Source organism: Melozone crissalis, unplaced genomic scaffold (assembly GCF_028551555.1).
Source record: "Melozone crissalis strain CALT ecotype California unplaced genomic scaffold, PUWL_Pcris_2 ptg000023l_1, whole genome shotgun sequence".
Lineage (NCBI taxonomy): Eukaryota > Metazoa > Chordata > Aves > Passeriformes > Passerellidae > Melozone > Melozone crissalis.
Genome location: NW_026535801.1, coordinates 22,466,532 through 22,481,619, shown reverse-complemented (window position 1 = coordinate 22,481,619; position 15,088 = coordinate 22,466,532). Strand labels below are relative to the sequence as shown.

The 15,088-nt window shown below is 38.9% G+C and overlaps 1 protein-coding gene across 1 annotated transcript in view; it reads left to right on the top strand.

Moving 5' to 3' along the window:
• Positions 1-15,088, top strand: part of CERS6 (ceramide synthase 6) — a 93,084-nt gene that overhangs the window by 48,197 nt on the left and 29,799 nt on the right. Inside the window, exons 4-5 of the mRNA XM_054277989.1 lie at positions 434-491; positions 14,655-14,705. Coding sequence (XP_054133964.1) covers positions 434-491; positions 14,655-14,705 — 109 coding nt within the window. The remainder of the gene's footprint in view (positions 1-433; positions 492-14,654; positions 14,706-15,088) is intronic.

Genomic DNA, 15,088 nt, shown 5'->3' with positions numbered 1-15,088 from the left:
GTTTGACATGCAGTACTCCCAAGTCACCTGTTGAAGTCTTAATAAAATTTTTTATTATCTTTTTCCTGGTGTCTAATAAGAGATGAACTTTCCTGCAACAGATGGGTAAATTGTCCTCTCTCCTCCAATGTCCTGCTAGTTTTCATTAAACTTTTAAAAACTTAATATCCTCGAAAATGTGGGAGGATTTTCTTCCCCTGTTTAGATAAAATTAGCAAGTATTTTCAGAGAGCTAATGAGAGGCCAGGAAAAGCAGGCAAATGAGCACAATGCTTGATAACAGAAGTTGTAGAAAACCAGACCAAAATTTTGCTTCAACTTCTGTTAATTTAACCAGGGTGTGGTGGTTTGGTGGTGAAATAAGAAATCACGTGTTGAACTGTAAAATATGTAAACCTGGTATCCTAGAGTTAATCTCTTGTGCCTTTTGCAGGTGGAGATTTACATTTTACCTTTATATATTTACCTATGGAGTTCGGTTCCTGAAAAAGGTAGGCACTTATATTATTATGCTTTCATAACCTATCGCAGACTTGAAGTCTTGTACAGGTACAATATAAAGCTCAGGAATAAAGTCAATGTTCACAAGGAGTGAAAATTAAAATTTAATTTGCATTCATAAAATGCTTTGCTACTAGCATTGTTAAGGAATATAAGTTCTTATCAATATTTAATGGGGTTTTAAAAGAAAAAAAAAAGGCATAGCAACATGCCTAGTTCACTTGATTACTTTTCATTATAGGTATTAAACTGGCAGTAAGGCTTACCAAAGTATTAATCTCAATTTGACTATCATCCTTGCTTAAATGCCTCTGACAGAGGTTACTTTTTATTAACAAACAAATTGCATTAGTTTTAGAAAAAAATAAAACTTTTTTGCCTATTCTTTTTCTAATGTACTGTGGAAGGAGGTTTCTGTAGAGTTTCCCATCAGTGGTGTGTTTCACCTGATTTAAAAAGAGAAAGAAAGCTTCTAAGCGCTCTGACATAGGTCTGTTAACCCTGCAGTAGAGAGTAATATGGATTTGTGCAAACTGTTTTTACAGTGTGACTAGTTCTCAGAGTTTCTGTGCAAGTTGGGCCATATTTCTGTAATTCTGGGAGGTGAAATTAGGGGAATGGGGCACTCAATGTGTTCATGTAATCTTTGTTTTGGTCAAAAATTTGACGCAAGAATATGTACCCTGAATGTCTCTGGGTGAGAGACCGATTCTGTATCCTGAATGTGCTTTGTAAGTAAAAGAGGTTTAATGTTCTTTTTTTATGTCTGTAGTTCTTGAGGCTGTCTCAGGTGCAAGGCAGCTTGGTGTGAGCAGGAATGATGATGTGCCTGTGCAGGGAGGGCACACCAGAGCTATTGAGCAGTACTCAGCCCCAGGAGAAGTGTGGCACAGGGCAGCATCAGTTGCATTCTCCCTCTGTCTCCTTGAACACTTCCATTTTGTGTGTACTTCATCCATTAACATGCTGTATGGTCACTTGATCCATAGCACTGTGTGTTTCAGAACATGCCCTGCAGTGGGATGCTAATGTACAGAGGGGATGAAAAAGGTCATAATCAGGATTTGACTCACTTGTGTAATTTCTGATACTTTATGAGAAGAGGGAATCAGTGCAATTGTAGATTAAGTGTTCAAGTTGTCCACCTTCTACCTCAAATACTATTTTCAAGAGCAGATTTGATAATGAGTGTCCTTCTATGTGAGGAAATGGACCAAGATACCAACTTTGAAAGAGAAGATGATACTTTCTTTGTTACTAGCTGCCAGCTCCAGTCTTCCCTGTTTTTAGATCAGGTTTAAATTATTTGTGGCTGCAGAGTGGGTGAGTGGCCCACAAAATCATTTAATGGCAAGCATTCACCTTTCCATCTAATCCTCATTGCCCCCATTCTTGGTAAAATGGCAAATGCTAGATGTGGCCATCCCCACCTTAGTTTTCAGACTTCTGAATGAGATGTTTTAGCACTGAAGGACTAAAGCTAGCATACACTACAGCATTCTTTGTGTATTTATAAATCACCAATATTTGAAGCATAAAAGATAAGTAACCAATTATATTTCTTTGATCATGTATATGCAAATTCTTTCCTTTCTGAATGAAACTGAGATTTTTCAGCTCTACCATTTGTTTCATTTGCATGTCTACAAAACACTTCTTTGCAGAGTACCACACCAATAGTCATGTCAACAAAACATTAAGTTCCAGTGTGTGCCAGTGGCATTAAACTGGCTGCTTTGCTTATCATTAACACAGGAATGAGATAATGTTTTTGTTTTCCTCAGTAATACTTGTAGTTAAATAAATGGTGGCTTTGCTCATTAAGAATTAATGGTATGACTGTGCTCCAATTAAATGGAAAAAATATCATTATCTTTGGTGATAAAGAAACAGAGCAAAGAGTTCAGGATTTGCTTGTTTCTTGCTTGCTCACCCTTGGTGCTAAGCAGTGCCTGTATAATGCTGTAAAATGGAAAAACAAGCATGTGGAAGCAAAGCTTCCAGGTGACATATATAGACTTTTCACATTTAATTTCCTTTCTTTAATTGCCCATGAGAATTACAAACTCACAGAAGAGGATTAATTTTCTGTGAGTTTTCTGAAGTCTGTACTGAGACTTGGAAACCTGAAGTTGCATGTAGGTATTCTATTGGGAAAAGAATCATCAGCCTGGATAAACAAATCTTGCTATTTTTCAAATTCAGTGTTGAAGTGAGGCAGATGATACAAGTATGCTGTGGCTATATTTAAAAAATGTTGGGTGCAACAAGCTTCTGTGGGTATGCAGCTGATGGAGTGTCCTTCCTAATGAATCATCCCCTACAGGAGGACTGAGAACTGTCTGGTGGGTAGTTACAATTTCTGGCTTGCTAAAGAACAGGGAAAGCCATGTTGAAGTGTAAATTTGACTCCAAAAGGCCACTCAGGGGACATAAATTTATGGAAGGCAAATAAAAAATAGCAGGGTAGTATGAAGGAAAAAAACCCAACAGGTAGAGCTCCGCTTCTTCTGTTACGAAATTTCCCCTTTCTTGAAACTGTAGGATGTTTCAGATGAAGAAACTGAAGTGCTTATCCTCATGTGTGCACTAACCACGGAGCCAGTGAGCTTGTGTGTGACAGCAGGACATGTTCTGGTAGTGGCCCACAGTTTCTGTGTGCGCATTGAGAGAAACTGGCTTCATGCTTGTTTGTGAGAGTCAATGTTGTATTCCTGTTGCTCGGTTGAGTTGACGGATTCTTTTGCCTCTTTTTGGAATAAAATAGCAGCAGCGATACATGCACATGCTACAGCCCAGAGAGAGTACTGTAGAATTTGTAAATGCCATTTCAGATTGCTTGTACTCCAGAATTTTAGAGCCTAAAGTCAGACCACCTTCATTAGAAATACATGAAAAGAACTTGTCAATAAAGTGGTGGCTGGTTATTGACATTGTTTCTGTATTACAGTTCACCTACTATTCAAATTGTTAACTTTAGATGAAGAAAATAATGGCTGTTGTGCACAGCCACTTCATAAAATTCAATTGCTATACCAAAAAATATACTGGTGCTCTAGACAGTTTTCAGTCTTCGTAGCAGTAGGACAGACTTGATTTTGTCATAAAATTTCCTCAGCTATTGAAAGCTATTTGCAGAACACATTGCATGTTTTATCATTTGGAGCAGAAAAAATTACCTGCATCAGAATATTCAATATTTCATTTATTGTTTCTATCTTTTGTTGCCCTACCTGCTGCATCTACTTTTTCATGAAAACAATGCTGCTGCATATTTTGTGGAATAGAACAATAAAAGAAATGCAGCATCTTGGAAAAATGCATACCACTGTTTGGATTATGTCTGATTGTCTGATTCATAGAATAAGACTCCTTAAAGCAGGTTGGTTTTTTTCTGGTTTTAGTGCTGAAATACCAAAGTATGAGTTTGGAAAATATCTACCACCTTGGTTTAAATCGGAGCTGACTCTAGCAAACACCACTGTGGCAAAATCTGGGAGGGAGGGAGTTTGCCTCCAGAGCTCTTGGTATCTCTTTCACTCTTGAATCAATTCAGCAGGCCTTCTGCTGGGCACATTTTCTGCTCTAGTCTGCTTCGGCTGTGATGCTTCCTTCCCACGTTCTTCCCGAAAGGTTGTTATGTTATCTGTTACTGGAGCCTTGTAATTCCTTTTGTTCAGAGAGCTTATTTGCCCAATGCTGGATAAATATTCTCATTTAAATGAAGAATGCCAGAGGCCACTGTGGAGCCCTTTTAACACAATGCTGATATTTGATATTTTACTGTGCTATTAGCAGAGGGATAATGTGATACATAGGCCACTAAGGGAGGAAATGAAGCCCGCATTTGGTGATTGTGCTTGCTTTAAAATTGATTTGGATTCTCTGGAGGGTTTGATTCCTTTTTTATTTTTTACTCATAAAACCAATTGTTGAATTTCTGTAAGTCATGAAAATTTTTAAACTAAAATAATTTTAGATGTCAAAATTGAATTATAACCTTTTTCCTTTCTGTGGAAGCAGGGCTGAACATTAGGTGATAAATAAAACAATTTCTAATTCCCTGAGTGAGCAAGAAAGTATACCCGTGCTCTGGAGTCTTTTGAAGAATGCCATTGTGAGAAAGAGGAAATACCATATTACATTTTTAAATAAGCATCACAAGTGGAAAAGGTTTCCAGGAAGACCATAGTTAGATGCTATCTCATGGAAAAGGAATTTGTTTCAGATTTATTTTCAGAAAGGCATAAAAAGTGTTGAGGGCATTTAGGAGAGATTATAGAGTGTTTTAGATGCCTGAGATCTAAATCATGAGTCATGCTGTGAGAAAGATCAAAGCTACTGAAGAAATTTAGTTTTAAATGACTGCAGCACCTCAGTGTACATCAACAAGGAGAATGAATGCATTTTGGACAATGAGGCTTTGTAAGAGAAGGCGAGTCAGTATAGGAAGTAATTCACTGTTTAAGCTGTTGGAAGTTAAGATAATAACTGCATCAGGCAAAAGAGGACAAAGCTAGGCAAGTTGGCAGAGTTTATTTCTGGCTGAAAGGAAACTGAAAGGTTTTGAAAGAAAAAGCAAAAGGAGAATATCAATGGTATCCTAATTCAATAATAGGATGACAACAGGACTTTCAAATGTATACAACAGGGACAAATTTTACATAATCATGGGAAGGAAAAGCAACACACTAATTCAGAAAATGCATCTAGAATTCAATTTCACTTTATCTGTTTTGAATCCAGCTGGGGGTATTTAATAACATCAGAGTAGTAAGTAAATGCTATGTAATCATCGAATTGGCAAGTTAAGCTAGTACTGAGCCATGTTCAGCATCTCTGCTGCTTGTGCATTGCGCTGTCTTTTGGGGCAGTGAAGGAGGGGCTGCCACACCTCATATCCCCCTGTGGACTGGTTGCTAATTTTGCCTTCAGCACAGTCAGTATTCATTTTCTTGGCAGCCCAGCTTTCTGAAAGACTGAAATTTTTTCAGGGTCATATCATAAAAATAGCAGATTTAGAAAAAAAAAAACCTCACAAAGTGTTATATTTGGGTAATTTTATGATAAAAATAGTATTAATTCATCTATAAACTGAGGTTGCTCATTCATACCTGTAGTAAAGTATTAGCTCAGCACTCTATTGTCATGAGCTTTTCATGTTTTTCTCTTTAAATTAATGAAGCAGTCCTGTTTTTCACAGCTAATTAAACCTGAGCAAAGAGTACATGTTTGGATATAAGAAATAGTAATGCAGGTTATTATACAGAATAGTAATACAGGTTATTACTAATGTAACTGGTGCCTTGCATTGCCCTTGTTCAGTTGCACTCACTACTGAGGGAATGACTTGGAGGAGGATAGCTGTTTTCCCAATTAAATTAGTAAAACCTGTAGAACAAAATGTATTTTTATACCATAAGTGCTTCAAGTCATTAAGGTGCTTCATTTTATCTTTCAGTAGAGGAAAAAATCTTGGCAATGAATACATACATCATTGATAATCTTTTTGGTTTTTTCCTATTATATTCCCTTCCAACATTAACCTGTCACACCTCTCAGAGCTTTATCATTTCTCCCCACTGATGCTCTTGGCTACTGGCTGTTGAACAGTGGCAGGTTAGCATGGGGAAGTACTGCTGTAAATTTGAAACCTATTCAGAGTTTTGCTTCTATTTTTTAACTGCTGTTATCTCACAGGCAACTTAAGGAGTTTCTACAGGGATTTTTGTCCTGTCCGCAGGAATTGTAGGCTCAAGAAGATGAGAAAGAGAAAATTCTTTCCTCTTGCCCAGCTACTCTAGGTTCTCTGCTGTGGCACAAATTTAATATTTATGTTTTTATACTAAAACTTAGTACAAATTTGTAATTTATGAAACAAAATCATATGCAATTTATGACAATTCCCCTGTTCTCATCCCTACCAGCCAGTCGTATTGCTAGTTGTTTTAATAGATCAATTGCAGAAGACTGCAAGTTATGTCAATAGATCCATCAGCAGATGATAAATGGAAACATCAGAAGACTTGTCTCTTTGCACTTCCTCAGCAGGAGGGGAAGGTGAAAAACAGAGAGAAAATGAATATAACATTTTATGTCAGTTTAGACATTCTGGAAAATTATTTTGGCTGTCTTCTTTTGCTTTAGAGAAGAAAATGTTGTTATTATGGTCACTGACTCAGAACTGAGCAGGAAAAAATTCCTTTCAAACTGTGTTTTTATATTTAAATTAATTAACATTTCCCCCTTCTGTCTTGCTGTTAGAGGTAAACACAATATGAGAGAGATTCTCTCACTGGGATTTTTTTCATTTAGTACTTACTACTTGTGGCATTATTACATACACCAAGAAATGTGATTCTTGGGGTGTTCTCTGCAGGGCCAGGTGTTGGACTTGATGATCCTGACGGGATCCTTCCAACTCAGCATATTCTGTGATTCTGAGTATTTCCATGGTAATGAAAAAACGCAGTGGTTGCAGGAGTGGAAGGGAAGCAGGTGCTTCAGGGTGTCCTTACTCACTGTTGCTCAGGGCTGTGCTCAGAGATGGGTTCCTGGGCAGTGCCCACACACTGGGGTGCCTTTTGGCCTGCCTGGTCCAGCCTGTCTGAAGGAGTTCTGCTCTCTCAGTCAGGTGGGACTTGTGGAGTCTGTGTTGAGAAGCAGTCAGCTCCTTCTGCCAGGGTTTTGGTGGCATTACTTGAGAGTGGGGAGTTCACTAATGAAGTTCTTCACCACCTGCCCATTATGGCATTATGTGATTCAAATACATTCTTGCCTCTCCAGGGCCCTGTGAACTAAAGAATAATGGCCCTGTGAACTAGAGAAAACCTATATTTCCTATTAAAAATTCTGCAGTTGCAGTAACTTCCTAATTTTCAGACTGTCAGGGATGATCCTGAGACCTTGCTACAATGTACCTATATGAAAGTACAGCAAAACACCTCAGCTGGGGCTTTTGTTTGGCTTTTCTTATACAATGTGTTTCCAGTAGGCAGTGTAGGTTCATAAATACCACCATCTTAAACATCTGGGTTCAGGCATGAAATTTTATTTGAGGTTTACCTTGGTATGGAGTTGTTCTTATTATTAAAATTTTACTCTGGCCCCCCTTCATGGACTGCATGCAATGGTGGAACATGTTGTATGTCAGTGAAGCAAGCCACAGTGTTTACCACATGAGTCTGGTAAACACTTGCCATCAACACATGGTACTGGAAGGCAGTGGCTGGCAGAATCAGACACATGCACTCTTCTGGCAGAGCAGCCACAAATAGGAACATAATTACAGAAAGTAGATGTGTAATGATGAGTTTAATTATTCACCACTTTCCTGTATGTCTTTGAGTAACCATAGTATCAGAGCACTGGAAACCCTGGAGCTTTGTTGAAGCTGCATGCTGTAGGAAAATTAGGAGTAGTCTGAAATCAGGCTACTCTGCAGTGATCAATAAGGGTTGACGTGCCCTATTTTATTTTTTAATGATTTTTTCTTGGGATTTTTCCTGATCTCTTAAAGGTTTAATTTTATGCAGGTCTCCCTCCTACAAGGTGAGGTTTCCCAAGTGTAAACTTCAGTACTCTCTCGGAACAAACTAATTCCAGGCATGCAGTTATATGTCGTCCTTTTAAATAAAGTAAATCCATAAATATCCTCCTAGATGCAAATGCTAGGCTAATTGATGTGGTCTGGCATTGTGATCAAAAATAGAAGGCAGCTGATGTACAGCTGCTTTGCTTCATCAGAGGGTTATCAGGCATCTGGAGTGCTCGGGTGAATGTGCCCGCTACTTTCTGTGCACGGTTCTTACAGTGTGGATTAAGGAACTACAAAATACATTGACTAGTGTTTCTGGGAACTCTAGCCTAGCTCCTGTAATATTTATGTAGACATCCAGCTGCTCTAAAATGTCATACACCCATGATCACTCAGCTTGCTCATGACCAAACAGTCCTTGAAAACACATGAAGGCAAATGTTTTTATAAGTTTTGTTTACTACAAAGCAACCAGCAGAGCAAGTGTCAGAGGAAGAAGGTACACTAAAGAGAGCAAATATTTTGATGGCTGGGCTTGGTAAGGGGACTGGTGGCTGTCTGGGAGAGGAGATGCTGCAGGCACCAGATTCTCTGTCTGGAGTGTTCTTCCATTCTGTTCAGTGCATTGCCTTAATATTAGGACCCTTCCAGATTGTAATTATCAGTTCCTCTTGCCAGCTTCATTTTCCTCTTAAGCTGTAAGTTGAAAGTCAACTTTTATCAACACAAGACATAAGCTCCAGATCTCTGTACATAATATTTTTAAAGAGAAAAGTGGATGTGTGCATGGAGCTTGCTCTGCCTTTCCAAATATCATTTTATATAATACATTAAAACTTGAATTCGTATTTTTTTCTAAAACCTTTTTTTGAAAACACGTGTATTTGCATTTGAATGTCAAGAGCATCATGCAGTGATTGTTATTAATCTTGGCCTTTATAAGTTCTTCCATATTTTACAATTTCCTATTAGCAGAATTATAATTTTTAATTATGTTTGGGAGTCAACAGTGCAGATTGCTGAGAGGAAACACTGAGCACTCTTCATTGCAGAAGCATTTTTTCCCCTAAAACCTGTTTTTTACAGACATAAAGCACTAAACTCTAGAGAGAAAAAAACCCCAATTCTGCAGAAACTTAAAACAGCTTGCTTAGTCACAATATATGAAAAAAGAACCTCAGGAGGTTCATTGACAATGTGTCATATTGTCTTCACTTCTGCAGTTAGCTATGCCAAGAAATACAAACAACTGCTTGGACCTGTGAAGGATTTATGAAAATTCTATTCCTGGTGTGAGAAGCAACTGCATCCTAAACCAAATCAACAGTCACTGCCAGGAAGAGCTTGCACAAACGGATGCAAAATAGTACCCATGGATTTTGTTGTCTTGCTGAGTTCTCTTTGCTCCCAGCATGGTGCTTTGTCAGAACTCGGTGATTTTGTGAGTAGAGGGAAGCATACATGATTTGGATGTGTAGGTGACTTGCAGTGGTGCTTGCAGAGTCAGTTTGTGGCACAGCTCAGCCTGTGCTCTTGGCATCGTTGGCTGCCGAGGCTGTGCCCTCAGAGCCTGTCATGCGTGGCCAGTGGAGGCTGGAAACTGTCTGATGTGTGCTTTGAGTCAGTGGAACTTTAGTTTGAGAAATTCTTAAGTAGTAGCAAAACAAATACAACAGTAGCAAGGGATGTTGCTATATTCAGGGCAGTTTTTCAGAGGATAGTAGGAAAAAGCACACATCTTTAGGAAATCAGAGAGTTTCCAAGACATCATAAGGCAACCTTAGTGGAAGATGGTAGAAAATTTGAAAAGCTTACTCACAAAGTTCTGGTTGTTGCTTTATGAATTTTTTGAAAATCAAGAACAATGAGGAATCATTTCATTTTCTTTCTGCTGGAGAGAAGGAAGCTGTGAAATATTTATACTTGTAGAAAAAAGAAAAGGTGATTTTCTGTAACATTTTAAATGGTGGCTTGTTTTACTAAACTCCTTAATACCAAGGAGTTTTTCTGTAGTTAAGAGGAATAAGAATGTATTTGTTTTTACTTTATATGCAGAAGCAAATATTTTCATGGATGTATATGCTCCTTAAGAGTGAAAGGTGGCAGCAGTCTACAGGTACACGGATCTTCATTGAGCCAAGAAGATAGGGAAGGAAGCCCAGGATCGTTGTGGAATTTGTATCTAAGAGACTAACTTATTAAAACACCTCTTGGGTTTGCCATGCATGGATGGAGTAATTTTTCTAGTAGAACATAGAGCTACTGGCAGAGGAGAGTAAGGAAGGATGCCTTTTGTGTTGCCAGGTAATCTAACTTTCCTTATAATGTCATCCGGCACACCGTGACAAGAGGATGCAGGTGTTGCAGGAAAAAAAAAGAAATCAAGCATTTCAATTTACCTCTAAGCAAGTGCTTATTCAACCAACTGATGTCCAAAAGGAATGTCTATTAATACGTTGTAAAAGAAAAAAGTTGCTATAATCCCTACCCATAATTGGGGGAAAATTACTATTGACATACTATTTGATTTAGGCAAGTAGAAATGCACAGAAACAAATCCAACCAATGGAACAAAACCTAATAAAAAAAAACCCACCTACTACCCAACACCCCAAAAAACCTGTTAATTATGAATAATTGTCCATCTCCTAATGTTATGAACGGTGCTGTTGACTAAACGGCTATCAGTTTCAGTTCCTGGGTAATATAAAATGTGTGAAAATTGTCAAATGTTACTGTACTTTGCAGTGAACAGAGAGCTGGTAGTCTCCTCCTGTGCTGTTGCAGTTGCACTTTGGGTAGATGAGGTGTAAAGCTGGGGATACACGGAGGGAGGGAGGGAGGGGTGTGCCAGGGGGCAGGAGCTGCTGCTGAGGAGAATTTGGCTGAGTCTTGCCCTGTACACGGGTGTCAGACAGTGGAGGTTTGCCCCTGGGGTAAGAGCAAATTGCACAGAGCATTTTGGGGCTAAGTGAGAGCTGGTCAAGAGGAAATCTTCTGGCCTTACTTTGTACCACTTGTTTCTGTGAAGAGCAAAGCAAGGACCTGCTCTAACTTGGTGAATGTAGGTACGAATGTCGTGAGACATCTTTGGCATATTTGCCTATATCAGCCCCAAAAAATGAGATCAGTAGAGCTTTGCTGAAAGTATATATTACCTTGACTGTAATGAATAGTGCTTATTTCCAGTCCTCTTAATATTGCTTGTAACAATTGATACAAAATTGTATTCAAATGCTTTAACAAAGACAGATAAAAATCTTGGCAGAGTAGTGATCATGTACACAGTGAATGCTCTGTATTTTGCTGGTTTTGTTCTACAGTTTCAAAAACTATCTAATTTGAAAAGCAACTTTACATCTTTTCTTTTTGGACTAAGGGTGTCTTATTTTGATTTGAAATGTGTTTTGAACATAAATTGACTCTAGTAAAATGTGGGGATTCTGTCTTGATATTTCTGGATTTTTACATGCTGGATTCTGGTAAAAACAGCAGCCAGATTTCTTTTTTAATGAAAAAATCAGAAGATTTTTCTTACTTACCTAAGAATTTTGGAAAAACCCCTTTGAGAGCTACACCATGACCTCATAGTCATTACTAAATCAGGTGCATGACAGCTCTTTTGTGATAAACAGGAAGTTTTTTATTGTACTGCTTATTTTTCCCCCATCATTTACTATCACAATTGACCTTTCACAAACTAGATACTAGCAGCATTTTGAGCAAGACCTGGAGATTTTAACTTCTTGGGGCTTTCTAAAAGCCAGGGGCCAATTAGATGCTTTCTCTAGAGATAAGTGAATGAGGCAATGGATACAAAACAACCCAAAGCTTCTGGCTAAGCATGCAAACATCACAGGTAACTTTGGAAGGATTTTTTAGGGTTTTTTTCCCTAAAATCCTCAGCCATTTCCTTGTCTCAAGAGAAGGTTTTTTGTTTCTGAAGGAATTCTTTAAAATTACTCTGTCTAATCACAGAGATGGAGAGAGATTTGATGGAGTTTTTAGCAGATATTCCTGTAAGGAAATTAAGGTGATTTGTTCCTTAATACTGTAAATCTCAACAGATTGAACAGCTGTTTACATCCTCTGTCACTGACATTGTATTCAATTGTGCACTGCCCCTAAGTGTGGTAAAACTTCATCTTCCATCTGAGCTCCTTTATGTTCTGTAAGGCAGGCTGTCAGCATTGTAGGGCTGGTGCTCCTTGCATAATTGGTACTGAAGTTTTTAGTATTCTGTTTCCAGCTTAAGGGGGGAGGCTCTTTTTTATCAGGATCTTTGTTTTTCCTCTCTTCTCCAATCCCCTCATGTCCCTCTCTTCTGCAGACATATACCAAGAATAGGAAGTGAAATGAAAACTGGGTATTCAGCAGGCAGCAAAAAGAGAAGTGTGCATTTATGTTCATCAGAAAAGGGTTTGTTGTGAGGCCAAGTCACTGACCTTTTCTTCTCATCCAACATGGGATTTTCAGGCAGAACTGTGCTCTGCTTCACAGAGACCTTGCCTGTTCTGAGGAAGTTTGCAGACTTGTCCTAGCAGCACACACAGGACTCACTTGAGCCCTGGAATGTCAGTATTAGGTCCCTTATGATTAATCCACCTTTCACTGCTGGGTCTAGGTCTCACTCTGCAGATTCTGTGAGCTTTTTTTAGGTTGTTGCTTCCTACTGAAGCCTCTACACAGTATTGCACAGTTGTGAGGCTCACAGAGGTCTAAATAAGATGTTTCTTGGTCCAACTGTAACCGTGGATTACATTTAGGTGTTGAGTGCAGTCTAGGGCTGTGCTCATTGTGGAGGTCAGAGAGGAAGGTTGTGCTTAAACCAAGCTCTTCCTCCACCTCTTCCCTAAAACCCTCCAGACAGGCATAACCCAAGTGCCCTGCTGCTAAAGCTATTAACAGCAACTCAGAGATGCCAAGGCAAGTCATGGGGAAGGGAGACTGGGGAGCTAAGAAGGGTAAGAAGGTGCTGCAGGAGCCCTGGCATTTTAAGTGCTCTTGCCCACAAAGGATCCATTAGGTTTCCAAACAGCTGCTCAGAAGCATTTTGTCTGAGATGACAGCATGGCTTTCTGAGCCTTGTCTGGCTCAGAAGGGACATATATTCTGCTGCATTGGTCTTTGAGGCTTAATGCATGCATTACATTATTTGTCAGTTGTGATACCCTGTAGGGCTTTGTGGTTATAGGTTCATCAAGAAAGGCCTATTTTATTTAGCAATCAGCATTTTAATTGCTCATAAACCTCTGTATCTGTAGCTCCTGCAGCAAGCATCTCTATGAAGAAGGCTTAAGATGTCATAATATTTGAAAGAGAAAAATATGGGTTTTTTGCCAGGACCTGTAATTTAGGCAGCAAAATAATTGGGTAGGAAGCATCTCTTATCTTTTGATGAATATGATATGAAAGACAGTTACAGCTTTTCAAACCTGGCTAAAACTATGAATTATCCTAGAATATTTGTGTGGATCTAATTTAGGCACCTGTCAGACAGAAATATTTTAAATTCTTTATATTGTCTTGCAGAGATACTGTGGCTGTTTCCAAAGACTTTTTTTATTGCATGAAATGAGGGGAACTTGTATAGCACAGTAAATACGGTGGAGACCTTAGAACCAATTAATTGGTTCCATGAAGAAGTTATTTCTGATGGAGGGAAGGATAAGTTTGGATGGACTTAAGCATTCTTACAGCACCTTTGAGAGAGGCATATCAGAAACTCTAGGAGGTCTGTTACTTCAAATGCTGGCACACCTTTCAGGCTACTGTAGGAGCTATTCTTTGTCATTTCAGGAGCACTGGGGGTATTGGTGTGAAATTTTTATATTGTCTTCTTTTTATTAAAGGGCATATTCAAAAATCCTTCCTACCTAGCCTGATTCTCAGCCTGGGGGCTTTACCATTCTGCCTAGTGTCTGTTTTCTTGCTTTGATGCTCACCCATTGTATTTTGGATGAGTTTGATATTATGGTTTGCCTGAGCTGAGCTGCTCCACCTGATGGTGAAAACAAGGATAGGGCTCCTCTCAGGCAGTGAGGATTTATTTTAAAAACTGTGGTCTAGGGGAAGCACTTAATGCTGCAAGTGTAAGCTGTGTGCTGCCTTATTCCAGGAGACTGAATAATGGTGTTCTGTCCCCTTTGTACTTGAATGGAGAGTAGATAAGGCTATGTAAAGATGAAGGGTGGATCCTATATGGAAGAATGCCTATATATAATGGCACATGCAAGGAATCTTCTTTGAAACATTTGAGCTGGCTGACGTCAAAATTTCCTGTGCTATTGAGAATACAGTGTGAGATCTGACCATCCAAACACGAGCGGGTTACTTTCAGTCTGCACTCTTGCAAAAGTGACATCATGGGCTACCAACAAAAACAGGCAAATTGCTCTAATTCATGCTCTGAAACTCTGAGAAGTCTCCTTGACTTTGGTTTTCATAGCCTCTATCAAAACCTCTATCAAGTATTCGAGTTTCATAGCCTCTATCAAAAAATGCAAATTCTAAGCTGGTTTTTTTTTTTTTTTTGTCCTTTAGTACTAAGTATATACACTTAACATATCACAAAGTGGTCTGTACTGACCTTTGTTTTGCTTTTTCTTCCTTTCAGACACCCTGGCTCTGGAATACCAGGCAGTGCTGGAGCGGGTATCCATATCAGGTAAAAGTTACAGTGCAGTCTAAGAACAAGCATGCCACTTCTGCAGAGCTCTGGTTTTGTTATGGTGGAGCTTTGTGCCAGTATGTTTGTGTGAGTGGGCTACTCAGCATTTCAGAACGTTGCTAGATTATTCCCATCTTGCTTGAGTTCAAGATGGGAAAGATGGACATAGCTGTCACACCTGAATTCCACACATTAAATTCTAAAAGCTCCAGAGAAGAGTTTGCAGTTTAAGGAATTTGACTTAGGGTGTAAATATATATGTGTTTGTATAGATATGTATATATACATACCCTATATGTATAGGGTATTTTTTTTTCCTTCCCTAAGAGCAGGGAAGGGGGGAAAAAAGCAATTGTCTGACTGGAAAGTGTGAATAAGAT